The sequence below is a fragment of the Oryzias latipes genome, chromosome 2, assembly GCF_053564925.1.
Source record: "Oryzias latipes strain Hd-rR chromosome 2, Olatipes_Hd-rR_3.1".
In the NCBI taxonomy this organism is placed as follows: Eukaryota; Metazoa; Chordata; class Actinopteri; order Beloniformes; family Adrianichthyidae; genus Oryzias; species Oryzias latipes.
Window position 1 is genome coordinate 22,329,639 of NC_136238.1, and position 22,622 is coordinate 22,352,260.

General features: G+C 40.6%; 1 protein-coding gene across 3 annotated transcripts in view; it reads right to left on the reverse strand.

Moving 5' to 3' along the window:
• LOC144986480 (NACHT, LRR and PYD domains-containing protein 12-like) overlaps positions 1 to 22,622 on the reverse strand; it is a 171,154-nt gene that overhangs the window by 105,347 nt on the left and 43,185 nt on the right. For 2 of the 3 annotated variants that reach the window (XM_078933959.1, XM_078933958.1), the window contains 2 exons: positions 20,253 to 20,429; positions 16,710 to 16,886 (listed from right to left, as the gene is read on the reverse strand). In XM_078933959.1, coding sequence (XP_078790085.1) covers positions 16,710 to 16,886; positions 20,253 to 20,429 — 354 coding nt within the window. Of the gene's footprint in view, positions 1 to 12,562; positions 15,366 to 15,681; positions 15,856 to 16,709; positions 16,887 to 20,252; positions 20,430 to 22,622 lie in introns of those variants that run through there. The other variant, XM_078933961.1, reaches the window with a different exon arrangement.

Below are 22,622 nucleotides of genomic sequence, written 5' to 3' on the forward strand. Positions count from 1 at the left end.
AGTGACTGTCTAGGACATGCTTTTGCAGCTTTATTAGATTATGTTGGTTTCACACAAAATGTAAATGAACCCTCTCACTGTCACAAGCACACCCTAGACCTTGTTTTAACTTATGGTATAAATACTAGCCAGCTGATTGTCCTTCCTCATAACCCCATCATTTCAGATCACTTTTTAATAACCTTATAACACGCTACTGCCCCAGTGAATAAAAAGCATCTTGGAAGAACCTTATCTGACCATTCTGTGTCTGAGTTTAAAGTCACAGTTAAACCAATACTTAGTAACATGCTGAGCAAATACTCTGAGACCAGCTTCCATAGCATCAGTCCTAGTATAAATGACCACTTTGTTAATGATACCTTACAATCCATTGAGACTGGTGTATTTCAGTGCATTGTTTGGACAGGTTACTGATGTTACCATCTTTACAACCACATTTTTGTTACGTATGTATGAGGGGCCGTATAAGACATTATTTATTCTGAACCATAAACATTCATACATTCTTGCTCTCACAGTCATATATACTCTCTTTCGCATACATATATTCTCTTACGCATCCATATATTCTCTCTCTCACATTCATACATTCTTGCTCTCACAGTCATATATACTCTCTTTCGCATACATATATTCTCACTTGCACATCCATATATTCTCTCTCTCGCATGCATATATATTACTTTACACATACATACATTCTCACTCTCATTGTCACTCTTAAAAAAGAATGTATGTATGTGAAAGACAAGTATATATGAACGTGTGAGGAAGAGTTTATATGTGTGTGTGAGAGAGGAGTATGCATGAAACGGAAGTGACTTTGCATGAAAAGGAAGGCACTTTGAATGAAAAGGAAGGCACTTTGCATGAAACGGAAGGCAGATGATTTCTCGTGCTCTGATTGGACGAGAGGCCGCCACCTCCCATTTTGAACAGACGCTAACACGAACCAATAAGAAGGCCATCGGAACCTTAAGAAATATTTTATCTTCACCTCAAGTGGTCACAAACCTGTCTGCATCTCTAGAGACACAAAGGAATGTCTCAAATACCAATAATGGTAATAGAAGTGCCACCGAAACAGAAAATCCGTATCCACCTTATTCCTAGCCCCCATGAGCCTTTGCGTGAATTATGGGCGACACTTCCTGTAGACGCTGGAACACGCATTTACATTAAAACAAATTCCTCTTGTTTTCGATCCATAACTACATATAAATGTGGGAAAACCAGCTGTCATTTCTTAAAAAAGGCAACGGTGAGGTGGAGATGAAATATTTGTTAAGGTTCCGATGGCTGCAGGACCCCCGTGGCTACTTCTTGCCGGTTCGTTTTTAAAAAAAAATAAACTTTATTAACAATATCTTGCACATACAAAATACCAAACACAAAACTCCACTGTGTGCAAAATACAATCTTCACGTTCGCCATGAGAATGAACAAAAAAAACATAATGATAACCATGTAAAACAGGTTATGCAAAAAGAAAACAAAAATAATAAGGCAAAGGAATCTGTTAAAGTTTCAGGAGAGACCATGTTTCAACTGTTCTGACAGCTTTTTTGTTAGTGGAAGATTTAATACTGTTCACATACAAAACCATTTCTTTCTGAAAAACATAAAACACGTTTTTTTTGTTGGCATATTTACACTTGTGTATAAAGTATTTAGCCATAATTATAAGTAAATTAACTACATATATTTTTTCTGCATTAAGTCATTCTTGTGTAAAATATCCACAAATTATATGCTCGTAAAATAATCTATAATCTTCACATAGATGAGTTCTTATAAAATGTATCACATCTTTCCAAAATAGTTGAGTGAAAGAGCAAAACCAAAAAAGATGAGGCACAGTTTCTGGTGAGGAATGACAGAATGAACAGTTTATGTCCAGATCTTTTTTAAACTTAGTAAAGAAATGTTTCACTGGATAAAATTTGTGAAGAATTTTGAAAGAAATTTCTCTGATTTTATTGGTGATGAAATACTTTTGTGGCAGGGTCCAAACCTTTTCCCACTGAATTCTACATCCAAAGCTGTTCCAGTATGAGATAACATACGGTTTTGTGGCAATCTCATTTTGAAACAGAGAACGGATACTTTGATTATTACTGCTAGCTGAAAAACATACCTTTCCACACCACAAGTCTGTTAATTTGGGATTTCTTGCTGGTTCATGTTAGCGTCTGCACTGTAATCCCTAGCGAGTTGACTGAACTTAAAAATTATTGTGTAACAGATTACGCAACAGTTAAGTTATATTATTAAAACTTTTAAGTTAACATTTATTAAAATTCATATTGTCAGTTGGCTTACATTTGTATTATTTCATATAAAAAATATTAAGATTCCTCAACTTATAAAAGAGAGATTATTTACTTAAAGTTTTTAATATTTTCCAACTAAAAAACGCTTTAACTAACTATATTTTTATAATATTACTCAACTCATAAAATATGTAAAATTCACTCAAATGCTTTATAAATTCTTTAACTCATTAAATGTGTAGCATTGAAAATATTTAAAATTCTTCAGCTTAAAATGTATTCTAAACAGAGATAGAGATGATACTGCCCCACTACATTTTAAAAGCTAACATTGATAAAAACCAACAAACGTGAAGGCCACACAATAGTGATTGCTTAATACACTTTTTTTAATTGCTCTTTAAAAAAAAAGCACAAATATCAAGAGGATGAAGAAACAATAAGTGCAATAAAACTGCATTATAAGAGTGCCACACAACATATTGATAAAAAGAGTTGGTTTTGTATTGTACGGCAGAAAAAGCAGATGATCACAACAAAACACATTAGTTACATAACACTTAAACCAACAAATGGTCCATTCTGGAAGACTCACTCAACGAAACATTCTTCAGCGTCAATAAATGTCCTTTCAGTGGTTTGCTGTCCTCACGGCTCATGACAGCGTTATGAATAAATGTGAAGGCAAGTTCAAGTTTTGTCCCCGAAGAGTAGAAGAGATTAGTCAGCCAGATGTGTGGGACCACTGACGGCAGCATCAGGAGCGTCACCACGACAACTGAGAAGATACCCACAGCGGTGTCTGTGAGGTCTGGTATTCTGGAAAATACAAAACAAAAAACACAGATGAGTTCAGACCCTCAAAGATATTCATCACACTAATGTCCAAAACTGACATTCCTGCCATCTGTCAATGGGAATCTTTTCATGTTAACATTCTGTTAGATTTTAATCAACTGGCTATGATGTTTTAAGGACCAACTCCAATTAAAATTGTGTTTTTAAAAAGTTCTTTAGCATTTTTCTGAAGGAGGACATTTATAAAATAATTTAAGACTAAAGCTTCATTTTTCTTTATTCAAATAATGATGGATCAGGAGCAGAAAAGGTAAACGAAAAGGTTCCCGCGCCATCCAATCAGCAGTCCCTGATGTTCGCCTTTCATCTTCCGTCTCATTCTTAAAACCATTTCAGTCAGACAACTCTTGCAGAAGAACATTTATTTCACGACATCTTTAGGTTTTCACAACATCTTTAGGATGACATTCACAATTTGATTCACAACTTCGTTTTGGCATAAGGCTCCGTTCAATTCCTTGAGACAATTATTTTTCCATACACTTTCGGGTAACAACCCCCGTAACGGAGCCCACAGGTGGAAGCCGGGGAGGAGGGAGGGGCAAAGAATGAGCGCTGAAGGTAAGAGAGAATGAACAATTGTACACCTGACTTAAATAGGACGCTAAGCAGGTGGGTTAATTAACAGACCCGCCCTAGGGGAGTAACCTGCAATTCTGCCGAGTGTCTGCCCGAAATGCGACGAGTCGCTTATTTCAGTCAGACAACTCTTGCAGAAGAACATTTATTTCACGACATCTTTAGGTTTTCACAACATCTTTAGGATGACATTCACAATTTGATTCACAACTTCGTTTTGGCATAAGGCTCCGTTCAATTCCTTGAGACAATTATTTTTCCATACACTTTCGGGTAACAACCCCCAACACCAAGATCATCCAGAAGAAGAAGAAAATGTGAATGTATAATGTATAATCAGTGTGTAAATAAGATGAGGTGTGTTTTCGGCAGCATTCCATTTTCACTTCATTTCATTTCATTTCATTTTCCAGTATGACTGCTATGTGTTTACCCGGCACCATTGACCGTTTGGCCGCTCCCTTCGAGAACCACTCTACGAAGGGAACATGCTATCTAGTGTATCTGCTATGTGTTTACCCGGCACCATTAACCGATTGGCCGCTCCCTTCGAGAACCACTCTACGAAGGGAACATACTATCTAGTGTATCTGCTATGTGTTTACCCGGCACCATTGACCGTTTGGCCGCTCCCTTCGAGAACCACTCTACGAAGGGAACATGCTATCTAGTGTATCTGCTATGTGTTTACCCGGCACCATTGACCGTTGGGCCGCTCCCGTTCACCAGGGGAGCATACTATCTGAAGAGAGAGAGAGAAAAAGAAGACTGGAGGGGAGCCAACAAGATTACACAACCTGATTCAATTTAAACACCATGCATTTTATACTCATCATTCGCGGCTTCTACTTGAGGGAGGACTTCTCTTAAGATAATTATTTTCCTTACGCTTTAGGGTAACAAAAACCCCCAACGCCAAGATCATCCAGAAGAAGAAAATGTGAATGTATAATCAGTGTGTAAATAAGATGAGGTGTGTTTTTGGCTGCATTCCATTTTCACTTCATTTCATTTCATTTTCCAGTATGACTGCTATGCGTTTACCCGGTACCATTGACCGTTGGGCCGCTCCCTTCGAGAACCACTCTACGAAGGGAACATGCTATCTAGTGTATCTGCTATGTGTTTACCCGGCACCATTGACCGTTTGGCCGATCCCTTCGAGAACCACTCTACGAAGGGAACATGCTATCTAGTGTATCTGCTATGTGTTTACCCGGCACCATTGACCGTTTGGGTCGCTCCCTTCGAGAACCACTCTACGAAGGGAACATGCTATCTAGTGTATCTGCTATGTGTTTACCCGGCACCATCGACCGTTTGGCCGCTCCCGTTCGAGAACCACTCTACGAAGGGAACATGCTATCTAGTGTACCTGCTATGTGTTTACCCGGCACCATTGACCGTTTGGCCGCTCCCTTCGAGAACCACTCTACGAAGGGAACATGCTATCTAGTGTATCTGCTATGTGTTTACCCCGGCACCATTGACCGTTTGGCCGCACCCTTCGAGAACCACTCTACGAAGGGAACATGCTATCTAGTGTATCTGCTATGTGTTTACCCCGGCACTATTGACCGTTTGGCCGCACCCTTCGAGAACCACTCTACGAAGGGAACATGCTATCTAGTGTATCTGCTATGTGTTTACCCCGGCACTATTGACCGTTGGGCCGCTCCCATTCACCAGGGGAGCATACTACCTCAAAGAGAGAGGGAAAGAAATGAAAAGGGAGCCGACATAAGAAGTACTCCTACCTGATCTTAGAACGTAAAGCCCACGTCCGCAAAACGCTGTGCGGAACTATAATTCTAGCCGCCATGGACGACCCTAGGATGACACAAACTTACATCCAATACAATGCTCCCGATGACATCCTATGCCATGAATGAAATAACCCCATATTTGAAGCTTCCATCACATACTATGACGGGTTAACGGCCATAAACATTTCATCTGGCATAATATTCACACAAGCTTAGTAAAATCCATTATTCTAAGCTGCCATCACACTATGACGGGCTCGACGCCATTACATACACATTATGCATGCTACTCACGCAGGCTTAATAACTTCCATTATTACGAACTCCAACGACAATACCACAACGAGCTTAACGGCCACAAAGTTTTCTCCCATTTGGCATACCAATTAAAATGATTGAATTGATACAACTTAGAGCAACCTAAATTTAGAGGCTTCCACCTGACAAATAATTTTCTTTCAACATTTATAATCCAAGAATGTCACACTCATTCTGCAGCTGACATAGATTGATTCAAGCCAGAGTGTCCTTGGAACGCAGAGGAGGTCCACCACCCCTTCACTTTCAGTGCAGCAATAGGTACGTTAAGCAGTCATCGTTGCAGCACCAGATCAGGGAATGCATGGGTGACATCATTTCCTGGAAACGGAGAAGCTGATCGGGGCGTGAGGGTTCGCAGGCTCAGGATGCGATGCATAGATAAAAAACAAAGCAGTATTAGTCTTGACAAGAATATATAAATAACCCAGAAACTGATCAGTTTCAAAATGATTGAGATAAATTAAATAACAGTGCTTTTAAAAACAAATCTGAGAAAGTGAAATTTAGTAGATAGTTAAGGTAAAGACCCATTGTGGATTTATCGCACCCTAGAAACCACCATAATTACAAATTCCAACAGTGAAATAATAGTGAAATATATGACCTGCACGAAATCTTAACACCAATTTTTTTTTTTTTTATATATTCCAATGATAAAATTAACCTTTGACAGTTTCAGAGGGACGCACCTTCAGGAGGCCATCGAGGAGTAGGAGTAGTAGATGGGAAGAGTAGCCAAGGAGATTTGTAGCTGAGGAAGGTCAACATCCCACGTAGCAGAGGATTACAGCTCGGCTGGATTTGATGCCTTGTATATGATATTAATGGTTCTCAAATTTTTATTTAGCCAAGGGCGACTGGATACTGCAAAAGAGAACTTGAGAGCCATGAGGGATCATAGGTTTTGATATTATTTTTGCTAGACTGAACCTTAAGCATTCAGAGGCGGAGTATAACAAGCCTCCAAATGGGGATGCATCTAGCAGAGTGCCATCTGCTTAGAAAAGGCAGACCGAAGACTGACTTGTGGACACAAGATTTAACTCTTGAACTAAGCTTGAGAGCGCAAGTGATCTATTTCCTATGGTCAGGGTAGAAGTTGCTCAAAGTGTTAATTAACCAAGTCAACCGATGACACAATACTATCATTCAATATTGAAACAGCCTTAATATAATCTCCAAGGATGAAATAACCGGACGACCCCTTAAGAACCATCAGAGCTGTAGATTCTGGCGGCCGGACAAACACAAACCACTCTTCTTAAATCCTTTTCCCCCAAACCAGAAGGCGCAGACACAGGAGAACAAGTGGAGGGAGCCTGAAGACACAACAGTCATCACAAAACCACTCCAGGCATAGAGAGGGAAAGATCAAACGCAAAACACGAAAATCCAGAACAGGAACACGCGGCCCAGAATCGAACTACCCCCAGCCGAAAAAAACAAGGCCGCGACGAGACCGACACACTCACTAATGCAGCCGACGCAAGTCCCTGAGGACAGGGCAGGACCCACTAGGGTACACAGAGCAGGGGAAAAAAAAACAGGCGGAGCAGAACCAGATGCAGAATGTGCGGGGGCAATGAACGAGGATCGCTGAGTGAATAAAATGAGCCATAGACGCTGCATAAGAGAGACCAATCATAGGGAAAAATGTCCACAGAGCCGAGACGGGTCCAAGAGACACTGATTCACATTCTAACTAACCAGCAGCCACAACAACGAAGAAAACAAACAGAAGAACCGCCATAATAATAAAGCCAGCATCAAATCAAAGATAAGATACACACACAGCTCCCAAAGAACAAAACAGCAACAGAAAACAAATGCAAAAAGCCACGATAAATTCAGCCAGCATGAGAAACCTGTCCAAACGAGGACTGCCAGCCTTCACAACCACAGAAAGGACCCCACAACCCCTGAAAAAACAACCGGACGACGCAGAACTACGCAGCAGAAAAGGAATCAGAAGTGCATCAAGAAGGACCCGGAGAAAAAACTACAATTCCCAGGGTCCTTAGGGGCGTGACGTCACCGAAGTAAACAGGAAGAAAAACGCAGCCTTAGAAAACTACACGGGAAAGGACTGATTGCTGCTCACCGCAGAAAGTCGGCTGACCACGGCAGACGAGAAGACCCGGACAGCCCCTGATCGGGGGCCACGGACATCCCGAACATCGCGGAAAGCACACCCCCTGCAGATGCACGCGACCGCGGCGAAACGACCGCGCTGTGCGCCGTCAGCCGCCCGCGGATCACTGCAAAGCAGAGCAGACGCGGCGAAACGAAAACCCCACATCATAAAAAACGGGGATCATCCATCCGAAGAACGGTGGGAACACAGCAAGACGCCGAAAGAGACGGAGACCCGCGGGCACTGAGACCGGCGAAGAATGAGCGCTGAAGGTAAGAGAGAATGAACAATTGTACACCTGACTTAAATAGGACGCTAAGCAGGTGGGTTAATTAACAGACCCGCCCTAGGGGAGTAACCTGCAATTCTGCCGAGTGTCTGCCCGAAATGCGACGAGTCGCTTATTTAAAAATATCACTCAGTTTACAAACTACAAACAATTGCCCTATTTATTATGTCACTCAATAAAATCTCAATCAATATTAAAGGATTAGTGAAAACCATTGACAGGGAGTCGTTTGCACTTACTGTACAGGTCTTGAAGAAGTTGGAGGCATCTTCATGCAGATAAACAGGAAGTGCAAGGAGGACAAGTGCCCGTCTCATGTTCACGTCACGCTGGTCCTAAAAGAATAAAAAGAAATATCCATTACCATTGAAGCAAATGCAGAGCAAACACTTCCAATATTTATTTAAGGAACTTTAAGAAATAATAAAATGATACCTTTTCTAGATGTCTATTTCTAGTGAGAGTACAATACAGTGTTCATGGCATGATCCACTTCAGGTCAAAGACCCAAAGTCATTTTTAAGGCAAGTTACACCTTGGCTTCTTACAGCTGTTATCCGTTTTTGAATTATGCACATTAGAAATTCACCTGGAGGTCATAAATCCTAACCAAGCTGGCCAGTTCCTGTCTGTTTTGGTGGACTTAGTCTCAGAAAAGGGCAGCTTTAAGTTACACAAACATGTAAAAACTGCACAATTTCCTCTGACTGCATCTACTCTACATAAATCCATTTCAGATCTTGACAGATGAGTTTTCATGGTTTCAAATGATGGAATGGTGCTAATGCAACATCATTTTATTATTGTAATATACTGTCATAAAGACATGACAATATTCCAAAGTGTCTCCACATACATGGCAGTGGAAACACTTTGGAATATTGGCTATGTAGTACTGCAGTATTATATGTAGTACTGCTTAGTGCCAAAGTAACAGAACACAACTTGCACCTCCATTCCATTGTGCCACCTTCAGCCTGCAATCTAAATATGTTTAGTTCAAATGTAAATAATTTCAGCTCTATTTAGACCTTTGGCTAGTTAAAATGTGCATAAATGTTTCCATGCTGCCGTATAAATCTAATAATGGTAATAGTTCAGGATGAATGCATTAAATAAGTATAAAACTCACCCACTGACACCTCTTTTCTGGTGAAATGGTGACTTTCTGGTGAACTTTCTGAAGTTCAGTTTCTGAAGTTCAGTATCTGAAAAAGTCCAAAAGAGATTTTTCAATGTTAAAAAATGTTTCAATTATATTCTGATCAAAAAACATTTATTGCACTACACAACCTATTGCATTTTTTGTTTTTTTAAAATAGCTCTAGACAAATAACTGATCAGGAGACAAGTTACCTGGCTGGCCTTGGCGTCTACCTGGAGGTGAAACACTGAACACTCTGTAGTTCGGTACCTGAACACAACACGAGCACGTTGATTAATTTATTTTTACAAAGACCTTTTTTATAATGGAGATCAGTGATTTATAAAAGCTTAAAGCTGCATTCAAAACCCAATGCTTCCATGTAGCAACCAGGCTTAAAACTGTTGGCGGTAGCTCCTCCCACACAACCGTTAGAGGCTTTGAGTGACATTTTTGGACAAATGTCCAGCAGCAAACTTTAGCCACAGACAGAGGCCTCCAACGCGAATTTCACACGCGGATCACGTTTACTGTGATTGCAGCATAACAGATCATTTCTACCTCTGAAAAAAAAAAAAAAAACTCATCACTGTCGTAACTTACGGGCAGAAATGCATTTTGGGTTTGGCTCGCCATACGTCTGCTATGACAAACTAATCATGTATACATTGCCACATTAATCTCTAAAACAATCATAACACACATATGTTTAAACAACAGTAAACCACATTTACGGTAGTATAAGAGCATTTTTAAAGCATTCATTCAAAATAAACCATGAACGATACTTACCAAATTAAATCAGGGCTGAAGACAAGACGGCACCATCAGCGATGAGGCGGATGAAAAAAAAAACCCGAGGTTGGGGCGTCTTGAAGCGGGACGAAATCGCAACGCTTTGCAGAAAAATAAAATGCTCGACTTTCAATTTCAAACGTCGCATACTCGCATTCGGCAAATCCAACATGGCCACCTGAGCTAACGTAGAGAAAACGAAAGACCCTCCCACCAGTACGTGATGACGTCATGACGCTACTTCAGGAATCTTAAAATTTTTGAGTGCTAGATACAAATAAGCTTTAAAATATTTAGCACTGTTAAGTTAAATTTGAAAAAATCTTGATAGAGCTTAATACTTTATAGTTGAATCAACTACAAAATGACATTTAAGTTGTGTAACCTTAATAGTTATGAGTCAGTACAAGTGATAGGGTTTAGAGTGTGTTCAAAATGGGAGGTGGCGGCCTCTCGTCCAATCAGAGCACGAGAAATCATCTGCCTTCCGTTTCATGCAAAGTGCCTTCCTTTTCATTCAAAGTGCCTTCCTTTTCATGCAAAGTCACTTCCGTTTCATGCATACTCCTCTCTCACACACACATATAAACTCTTCCTCACACGTTCATATATACTTGTCTTTCACATACATACATTCTTTTTTAAGAGTGACAATGAGAGTGAGAATGTATGTATGTGTAAAGTAATATATATGCATGCGAGAGAGAGAATATATGAATGTGCAAGTGAGAATATATGTATGCGAAAGAGAGTATATATGACTGTGAGAGCAAGAATGTATGAATGTGAGAGAGAGAGAATATATGGATGCGTAAGAGAATATATGTATGCGAAAGAGAGTATATATGACTGTGAGAGCAAGAATGTATGAATGTGAGAGAGAGAATATATGGATGCGTAAGAGAATATATGTATGCGAAAGAGAGTATATATGACTGTGAGAGCAAGAATGTATGAATGTTCAGAATAAATAATGTCTTATACGGCCCCTCATACGTATGAGACAGTGCGCGCTGTCTGTATCTACTTTGGAAAAATACAAATATGCTTTGGTCTTTTTTCAATTCAATTTTATTTAAATAACCCAATATTTACAACAATAGTCATCTCAATGGGCTTCATATTGGTTATTGTATAATAAACATGACTCATAAAGAACATGAAGTCATAGAATTCAATTGCTCATTGCTAAACTAAACTAAACAGACAAAAAGAAAACTGGGCATCCCCTCCCTTAGACCCTCTTTAGCGGTAGGTAAAAACAAGGTCAAGTAACCATTTGGTAGTAAAAAAACGGATTCAGAAAAACAATAAGAAACCTCACGGGTGCCCACATGAAGGAGGGATCCTCCCCCAGGACGGACAGGCAATGTACCAGAACTCTTAGAGAGAATTAACTTATCTAACCCTACAACTACATATATAAATAGTCCAGCAGATGGGTTTAATCCAGATGAGTAAGGGGGACGGCTGGGGTGTTCGTGTAAGAGCAGGAGCAGAGGTAATGTCCACAGCCAAGTACAGGAGCACGGAATCTGGAATCTTTTTGCTGACATCCTTTTTGCTCGCAGTTGCTCTGTCATCCGCGTGCTTTTGTTGTCACTCATCAGGCGTGTCTGGGTCATAAAGTGTGAGCAGCCTCTCCCCTTCACACTCTAGGAGGAAAAGCTGTGAGAAGAAAAGGAGAGAGACGGCTAGTCTTTTTAAGACACATGGCAACAAAGTAGAGTACGCCGTGTCCGTGCTGTTCCAACATCACTACGCCAGCACGGTAAAGCAATACTGTCAAGGCTAAAAGTTTTGATCTGGTGAAGATTGATGACGTGGTTGTCAGGATTTTGACTACATATAAGGACATGTATGAGAGAAGTATGACGGTGGTGAGATGGGCTGTAGGTCAGACAGAGGAGTTCAAGGTGGAATTGGGCTTACACCAAGGATCAGCTTTGAGTCCCTTTTTGTTTGCTATGCTGATTGACAGGCTGACAGACGAGGTAAGACAGGAATCTCCCTGGACAATGATGTTTGCGGATGACATTGTAATTTGCAGTGATTGTAGAGAGCAGGTGGAGGAACAGCTAGAGAGGTGGAGGTTTGTTCTGGAAAGAAGAGGCATTAAGGTCAGTCGTAGTAAGACAGAATACTTGGAGATTTCTGAATAGAACTCTGTGTTTGTTTGTCAATAAGAGTTTCTGGAGAACAGAAATCAAGTGTGAAAAATTTGGAACCAGAATCGTGTGATCCAGAGTTCTGGTTCTGTCCCTGTTCCAGAGACAGAACCAGGATCCAACGCCTTACTGTGTTTTCCCCTGACCCACACATATGTCATCCAGAAATGTTCTGTTTGATAAATGAATCCCTCAATCCTTGATTGGTACATCACAAACTTACATCTGTTCATCAAATTTGTATTTGTATTTATTTATTTAAGGGACAATGCATACAACAAACAGTGTAGAATACTCTAAAGGTAATGAGACACTGTAAATATGCAGGATTGCAGCCTAGGTTAATTTCCATCCTCTGTCCCGTTCTGACCATGGCCAGCCACCTAGAGACTTAAAATAAAATGAGTAAAACAGAGTAAAAATGTACATATATAGCGTAAAATTGCATTAGAAAAATGACATAAAATTAACATAACTCGGATAACATTTAAAACAGTTTCAAATGCATAGTTCCCCAAAATATACATCAATAAAATCGCCAAAATCAAAACAATACTATGACAACTGTGACCACTTTTTTTCACCCCCCAATGGTTTATTTTTACTTTTGTTAGCAAACAGTTTTCTTGCATTGTCCCTAAAATTAGCTATGAGTGCAAGTTTGGTTTTCCAGCAGCCAAGATCTTAATTGTTTTGAGAAAGATGGAAGTGTGGAGAGCTCTTGAATGCTTTCTGGGACTGTGTTCCAGGTTTGAGAGGCTCGAAAGGAGAAAACAGTCTGTCCAAAGCTGCTTTTTCTGGAAGGAATGATGCAGTCGCCTCTTGAACTTGCTCTGGTGCTTCTGTTTTGTCTTTTTTTAACAAAGTCATGAAGTGGGGGAGGAGCCAGACCATGAAGGATTTTATAGACCAATATGCAATCTGTATGTTGAATCATATTATTGAAGCTCAGTAGATTGTGTTTCTGAAGTATTTTACAATTATGGTGGCTTTTAGGCTTTTTGTCCAAAGTTTTCAGAGCTTGTTTGTGAACAGTTTGTAGAGGTTTCAGAATGGTTCTGCATGCTGATGCCCAGCTGGTCATACAGTAGGTCATTTGTGAAACAATCATTGCATTATAGTACAGCTTAGCAGCTTCCAGAGTTAAGGTGTTTCTTATGTGTCTAAAATTTGATAAATTGAATTTAATTGAGTTAACAACCTTTTTGATGTGTGATTTGAATGTTAATTGTGTGTCAATTGTTATTCCTAAATATTTATATTCAGAGACTGATTGTATAGCTGTTCCATTTATCAATACCGGAGGGGTGTCTTGGTTAGTTGAGCTTTTAGAAAAATACATGCACACGGTTTTAGATACATTGAGAATCAGCTGGGATTTTTGGAGCCACTCTGAGATCTTGTTCATGGTTGATGTGAGTTCTTGAGCTGCTTGGTATCTGTCCCTAGCATGAACATAGATGACAGCATCATCTGCATAAAGCTGGCACTGCACATTAGGTGGGCAGCAGCTAGGGAGGTCATTGATGTAAAGACTGAACAGTAATGGGGATAATGATGAGCCTTGAGGTAACCCTAGTTGATTTTCTCCACATGATGATGTTGTATTATTGATTCTGACCTGTTGTTTTCTGCATGTCAGGTAAGATTCCAGCCAGAGTAGAGTTCTTGGTGAAAGATTAAAATGATGTAATTTTTCGATTAAGATATCCCTGTTGACTGTGTCAAAAGCTTTCTTAAGGTCAAGGAACACAGCTCCCACAACTCCTCCTCTGTCAATCTTTAGTTTTAAGTTTTCGAGAAGAAAACAGACCGCTGTTTCCGTAGAGTGATGCTTTCTAAATCCAAATTGCATTTGATGGAGGTTATAAGAACTATAGTTAAGATGTCCTACAAGTTGTTCTGCTACACACTTTTCCAGCACTCTAGACACGACTGGCAAGATGCTTATTGGTCTGTAATTGCTTATTTCTGTTGGATCTCCAGATTTAAGGATTGGTGTGATCACTGATGTTTTCCAGAGGTCTGGAAAAGTACTTGTGTTTATTGATTTGTTGATTATGGTGGTAATAGGACATACCAGTGACTCTTTGTGAGTTTTTATAATTAATGTGCTCAGGCCAAATGCATCTTCGGCTTTAGAATTTTTAAAACCACAAAGTGTTTTTCCAATTTGTTCTTGTGATACTGGACTTAGACTAAACGTTGGTTCTATTACTGAAGCAGGCATTACAACTAGCTGGATTGTAACAGGAGACAATGTCTGTGTCAAGTTTATGGCTGAGGTCACAAAATATCTGTTGAAGGCATCTGCAATATCTAAAGGGTCATTGGATGGACCCTTCTTTAATTTTATTTCACTAATGTTACGTGTTGCAGTACAGCATCCTGCCAGTTTATGAATGTGTGTCCAGACTTCTTTTGCATTACCTTTTGAGTTAATTATAGCATTGATGAAGAAATTAGCTTTAGCATGTCTGATTTCTGCAGTAACTTTATTCCTTAGTGAGGTAAGGAATAAGGAATTGGAGGTTGATTTAGTTTTCATGAACATTTTAAGTGCTTTATCTTTCTGTTTCATTATTTTCCAGATTTTGTCATTCAGCCAAGGCAGATGCTTTTTTTTTTGTAGATCAAATGTAGATCAAAGAAGAAAGTGATGATCTAGAAAAGAATCTGTTTGTCTGCAGGTCTGTTTTTCTCCAGATCCTGGAGCTGCTGAACATCTGAATCCAACCCATGTTTCAGATCAACACTCCAAGTTAGAATGAGAAAATGAAGTGCAGTTCTCCATCAGTCCACCGGGGGAGCTGCAGCACAATAACTGTCCACTTGATGCTGAGAGAGACATTGGAGCTGATCTCAGATCAGTTCGTGCTGCAGCTCTGACACTCATCTCCACTTTCTCTGATTCCTCCATCACTCTGCTCTCCACCTCCCAGGAACACCGTCCAGTCACAACATCTCTGCAGACCAGCTGCTGCTGCTGCTCCTCTCTGCTCCTCTAGGAGGAACATCAGTCCAACGTCCTCCACCTGTAGAGAGAAAGTAAAGAGACAGAGATGAAGGAGTGTCTCCTGATCCTGGTCTGTCAGTCAGTGATGCAGCACAGCAGCAGAAAGAGCAGCAGGAGCTTCAGTCCTGTTCAGAGCAGCAGCTTCCTGTCATCTTCACCTGTTGGAGCTTCTGCTGCTCTGATTGGCTGACTGTTGTCCTGAAGCCTGTCATCATTCTCCTCAGAGCTTCACTGAGAAGCTGCAGCTTCACAGGAAACTCTGCATCTTTGCTCTCAGACTAACTTTAGGACCAAACATCTGGAAGCAGCTGGACTGACTCCAACCCTCTACTGACCTCAGAGTCTGCAGTTTGGAGTTTGGACTCTCCACCAGATCCTGGAGCTGCTGAACATCTGAAGACTGAAAGTTGTTGTATCTCAGGTCCAGTTCTGTCAGGTGGGATGGGTTGGACTTCAGAGCTGAGACCAGAGCAGCACAGCTGGTCTTTGACAAATTGCTGTTCCTCAACCTGAATCCAGAACAAAGAGTTGAGTTTAAAGACAAAGTTCATGTTTTCATCCTTCACTTCTTCTAAAGAGTTCAGAGCTGAAGAAGATCAGAAAGTTTGGAAAAAGTCCAAAGATGTGAAGCAACAGCAGCAGATCAGAAGAGTCCAGCAGAAGCAGAGAAGAAGAACATTCAGGAACATTCAGGACAACATGCAGCTGCTTCAGAAAAGAAGTCCAGATGTGTGAAAGTCAAACATCAGCCTGTGGCTGCATCCAAACCAACTGATGTTTCTGCAGCAACAGCAGAAAAAGTCCACTTCCTCTTTCTGCTCAGCTCTTCTCCAAACAGCACTGAATCATGGGAGAATTTCAGCAGCATGATGCTGGAAAGTCTTCATGCCAGTTTTAAGGAGATGATCTTCCAGTTCTTCTCTGCTGCAGCCCTTCAAGCAGAGACTTTCAGCTCCAACAGATCAAAGCAGAGAGAAGAAGGAAGTGATGAGGAAGAGTCAGCAGCAAATGTTGGACATTGATCCCTGATCCATGACTTCAGCTCTGAATGAAGAGTCAGAAGCTGCTGGGAGCTTTGATGGATGATGTGATGATGTTTGTGGATGAAAAGGTGAGGAGCAAAGACACAAAGAAGAGCTCACAGCTGCAAGCAGAACTTTGTGGAGCACAAATGTCAGCAGACAGCTTTGAAACAAGCAGCTGCAGGAAGAAAAGAAGAAGTTCTTCTGCAGATCTTTGAAGAGAACAAGCAGCTGCAGGAAGATGCTGCTGCAGATCAGAATCTGGACATTTCTGGTCACTGTGGGTCAACACAACTTTGTCATCATATTGATCTGAACACAACTGAAACATGGAGTCTGACCTCAGAGTCTGCAGTCTGCAGTCTGGACTCTCCAGAAAACCACACAGATGAAGAACTCCTGAATCCTGCAGGTTCTTGTTCTCGCTCAGGTCCAGTTTTGTCAAATTGGACGGGTTTTTCTTCAGAGCTGAGACCAGAGCTTCACAGCTGATCTCTGACAAACTGCAGCAGATCAACCTGAAATCAGACAGAAAAGTGTGTTCAGGAGCAGTGATGCAGCTGGAGGTCCAGGAACTTGGTAAATTCAGTCAGATGGGACCCGCCCTGGTGACAGACTAACTGATTACTAATATATTATACAAAGGAATGGCATAAATGCAGAATGAACTGACAGTTGTAAAATAAATTTCATTTGAATTATTTAACCATAAAACATGACGATTTAAAAACCACTAGATTTTGCGTTGATTTAAAAAAATGACAGATTAAATTGTATTTCTTAGTTCTGAATCTTAAATTATAAAATGCATTTTCAAATGACATCATCACAATGCAAAGTTAATTGTTCACTGTGAATTTAAGATTACTTTGAATTGTGTGTAAAAAATCCTGATATAGAAACATCTTGATCACTGACTGCTGCTGAACTAGTTCAGTTAGTTAACTGCACAGTTAATGGGAAAGAAATGACAGAGCAATGCAATATCTGAGTGTCTGAAGGTCATGGAGACAATAAGGTCTGCAGAATCAAAGTCAACAGATCATTCTGAAGTGAAGTGGAAATTTTCAATTAGAGAGCAGATTTCCACAACTGTGACAGCATCAATGTTTCCACTTGATTTGCTGAAGTTTCATGAGGTTCAACACAGATTCAGATAAAGACTGAAGAGGACAGAAAAGAAAACGAGCATTCAGTTGTTCCATGGAAAGATTCTGCAGACACTAAACACTCTGGTTCCTTTCAAATCAGAGGAACAAGAACCACATTTAGAAACTTGTGGAAAGGTTGGATTCCTTGTAGGAGTTTTGGAAACAAACTATTGGAAGTGTAGAAAAATTCAGGTCAGCATGAAGTTTCTCTGCAGAAATTCAAAGATGTTCACCACAACTAAAAAATGAAGCAGAGCTAAACTTTCCTTTCTCTATTCATCCTGACTGGAAAAAGCAGGTTGTGCAGAAAAACAGCTAAAAAAAGTCATTAGTTCTCCTTTGAAAGCATTTCCTGACATCTCTAAACTGTAGAGGGGCCTTGAAATTATTATTATATATTATATCATAAATATATTCCTTTTAGCGATACAAAAAAAGCCCATTGGTTGAGCCCAAATGGCTGTGATGGTTTTGTTATGCTTCACCTTTTGGTGCCCAACAGACTTAACCATTACCGATAATCCAGACTGTAATTGTAAGAAAAACAAAATCGATTTTACTCAATAAATAATGAGCACCTGACCACCTATAAAATAGGACTGTGCTGGCTCTCCCTCATTCCTGGCTGAGACTGCCTCTCTTTCTGGGTTCCTGCTCCTGTCAGTGCAGTGGACATCACAATTCCTTGTCACACGGCGGGTCGGCTTGTGACTGGAAAAAGGTGAAATGGGAACAGAGTGATTTGTCCATGTTCCTCCCTATTAGGTGATATCCAGCGTTGATCTGGTCTTTGGTGTGGAACCCCGCTGCTGTTTAGGATGGGTTTTTGTAGCCTTATCAGGAGTAATTACAGATGCTTTACGGGTCCCTTTAATCTGCTCCACCAGTCCACCAGATCAGCTACTGAACAGCGGCATCTCCTCTCCCTTGTGGTCGATCACATGGCTGCGGAGGCGCTCCTGGGACTTGGAGGGCTTTTGGGGCTCGTAACTTCTACTCCTCCCTAGCTACCTGCAACAGTAACTGGTACTTTTCTGTTGTTGTGTCACGTTCTGCATATGCATATGGGTGGGGTGTTTTTTTTGTTGTTTTTTTGAGTGACCAACTTTTTGTTTGCAGGTGCGCTAGAGGCCCCTTGTGGTTTTATCTCAGGTGTTTCAGTTGTTCTGTCTTTTAAACAAAATTTATAATTCTCTTTTTATTTTTATTTTGGAACCACGTCTCCGCTTGATTTGAGTCCCCATTCTTTTTAGTGTGTGCCTGCACTGCTCGTGTTGTCACACTTACTTCTCTGCATTGTCAGCAGAAGAAGAGACAGCATCAGTCATGTTTAACCTCTTCAGACCTGTGTCCACATCAACATCACATTTTGGGTTCTGTTACCACAGTAGTTCATTCTGCTTAACCGGGGCCCTGTGACTGTGTGTGTAGAGGGTTAACTCAAATATTAACCTGAGCCTTAAGTTAAAGACAGTATGTTCAACTCAGCTAAGTATTCGTGCTGTAAATATTAATCCAACGCTGCATTGCTGAGCTGGAGCTTTAGCTTTAGCTAAAATGATTAGCCCCATTAGCATGGGGAGGGACCAATATGAACCGCTGGGGTGGACAAAAGCTAATGGGGAAAACGATTTCCTTTGGTCCTGCCTCTTTTCACCATATTTGGAACGTCTGGTTTAGGCTGAGTTAACTCCAGCCGACATGGCAGCACCTGAGCTGATAATTTAGGCTTCAGGTAGGGGACTGTAGAAGTCAGTGGTTGACGTCAGAGACGCTCCGTCCTGTAATATATACGTCTATGGTAATACAGGGTTCTGATCTGCTGCTTCTGTCTTTGCAACTTCACTCAGACTCAGAGCTGCCAGAGACAATGAGGGACAGTGAGAGAAACTGCTGTCCCATGGAGAACTGAAGAGACGTGGCAGTGAAGCTACCTACTTCAACCTGTGAGTTCTGGTCTAACGCAGGGGTCGGAAACCTGGAGCAGGCTGAGAGGAAGACAGTGACACGCGGGGGGAGGGGGGTGAAAACAGTAAACACTTAAGCCGTCGTCTGTCTGATTTTTCAGATTTGAAAAAAAGAAAATCTGGTTTGAGAGGCAATCTCTTCTCACAATGAGCTTTTTTTCCCTTATAACATCATAAAGAGTCCATTCATGCAAAACACTGAGCACTGTAACACAAACTGTAAATTCTATGTAACACCTCCTCGCTATACTAGCTTTAAAGTGAGTGAATTATCCCTGAGTTCTGAGTTGACAGATGTTAAACCACTGTTTCATGAGAAATTCATATTTCCACTCCATTAGATTTGGGTGATTGTTACACAATGTAAAAATAAAATTAACCCAATATTTCGAAATCCAAAAAAGCAAATGATTGTTTTCACTTTCTTCAAAAAAACACACAGTTATTGAACATTTTACTATTTAAATATTATTTCTCCTCAGTTAAATGTGAACATAATCTCTTTCAAATCAATTTCAAAACAGAAATATTTGTCTCAAAACAAAAATGCAATTTTGCAATTTCTTTTATTCCGCCCGCTTTATCACCAGCATAGCAGAAATATACTGTGGCAATTTATCAAGATTATGTAATTTTCACCAAAGTAAATTCTAAACAAAAAGAACAAATTACATTAATGTAACATTGTTGTTCTGTAGTGATGTCATCAGTCAGTCATCTGTACTCATCATATTGATCTGAACACAACTGAAACATGGAGTCTGACCTCAGAGTCTGCAGTCTGCAGTCTGGACTCTCCAGAAAACCACACAGATGAAGAAATCCAGAATGCTGCATGTCCCAGTTCCCGCTCAGGTCCAGTTCTGTCACATTGGACGGGTTTTTCTTCAGAGCTGAGACCAGAGCTTCACAGCTGATCTCTGACAAACTGCAGCTCCTCAACCTGCAATCAGACAGAAAAGTGTGTTCAGGAGCAGTGATGCAGCTGGAAGTCCAGGAACTTGGTAAATACATAAAATACAATTTGAAAATGCATGGCTGAAATTCAGATTCAACTGACAGTTGGAAAATGAGTTTTCCTTTGAAGTGTGGAACCAAAAAAAAAAAAACAGGACTCTTTAAAATCCAATAGATTTTGCTTTGATTTAAAAAAAAAAAAATTAAAAAATATCTGATTAAATTATATTTCTTCACCCTGAATCCTAATTTGTAAAATGCATTTTCAAATGACATCATCACATTGCAAAGTGAATTGTTCATTGAGAATTGAAGATCACTTTAAAATATGGGTAAAGAAAAACGATCATAGGAAACATCTTCATCACATTTTTATCTTTCTGACACAAAATCAAGTGAACAAAGAAAGTTTAAACCCCATGCAGATATTTTGCAGAGGATGAAGTTTAAAAAAAAACCAAAGTTGCTGATTTACGACAATGTGAAAAAGAGACATTGATGAATTTTCCAACAGCCAATCTAACTTAGACCTAATCATGTTAAGAACTTTTAGCACAGACAATCCTCTGTGTTAAAGAGAATTGCACGCTGTTGTTAGACACTGATGCTATGATACTAATTATGCTATGTTACAAGCTGTTCATGTGTTTTCAGTATAAAATAACGACATGTATCATGATATAAACCAAATAACTATATTTGTCAAATTTGAACACTCTACTTTTAAGACAAATGTGTAATCATCAGCAGGTTGATTAAATTTAAATATTTATTTCCTATCAGACTTTAAACATAACAGATGAACTGAAGGATCTGAAGGACTGTATATTTTCTATCTTATTTTAATTATGTTATAGTTTTAATCTGTAGTGTGTCGTGAACTCATTTTGAACCCTGAAGGTACATCTTGCTCTGACATTTATGTGGGTAGAATTTATGACTGCAGATGCAGACTCTCTTTTAGCTTCATTTGAAGAGACATTTTAAACCATCTAGGTCAGGGGTGTCCAAACTACGGCCCGCGGGCAAACTGCGGCCCGCGGGTCTGTTTTTATTGGCCCGCAGCAAATTTTGAAAATATAATTGAATATGGCCCGCACATGGCGCTTGAGCTCAACTCTGTTGAACTTCTCAGTTTCAACACTAGATGGAGTCGGTCACAGAAAGGTGTGTTGCGGAGTGTGTGTGTGCTGAGCGGGGTGCGTGCCACGAGAGACAGGGGGAGGAGTGCGTGCAGGTGGAGATGGGTGTGTGAGCACGGAGCGGAGGTGTGGGGGGTCGATATATTGTGTGTATGGAGGACGGAGCATTTTAATAAATAGAAGGTGTTCCCCCCCAGAATAACTGTTTGGAGTCGTTCTTAATCCACTCTTGTGGCTGAGGGTTCTGAACAGGAAAGTGAACCCCGCAAGAGAATCGCCTTCGGCCCTGGAGGAAATCTCCCCTGCGCTTCAAAGGGCACAGGCTTAAGGCCCGTACACATCGGAACGAATTTTGCGCGCGATTTTCGCCGACGTTTAACGCCTCGTGACTAAACAAAGGGCACCAATGATAGTGTGCACACCGATGCGAAAAAACGCCACACGTCAAAGCGTCAAAAAAAAAAAAAAACGCCTCGGGTTCATTTTTTTTTTTGACGCGTTGCGTCGAAATCTATTCGACCAATGAGAATGGCGCTTTTGCACACGTGTCTGGAGCCTCTGAAGTTACAGTAAAACACAACTTGGGGGCGCTCAAACACAAAACTGCCTTGCTGAGCACACATACCAGCGAAGAAGATAGACGCCGAGTTGCATCTACACAGCCGCGAAGAAATAATGACAGACATTCTAAAATATCCCCGAACCAAGCACCAGTTGGAGCAACTGGTGCTTGAAATATTCATGTTTTCTTTGTATGATTCTGACAAGTGCGTAAATACTTGCTCTCTTCTACTGAGTGAAAAGCGACTTTAAGAAGCGTAAAGTTGCGCAGCGCCACCTTGTGTACAGGAGTATTTCTGCTTTACATTAAGCGCCATCTAATGTCAGGGAATGAAATTGCATGTTCGCTCGGCTCAACGTCAGCGAAAATCGCCTGGGTGTGAACACAAAAAACGTGTTGAAAAACGCTGGCGAATAACGCCTGGCGAATTTTCGTCCCGGTTTGTACGGGCCTTTAGGAAGTAAAGGAAGCTCCT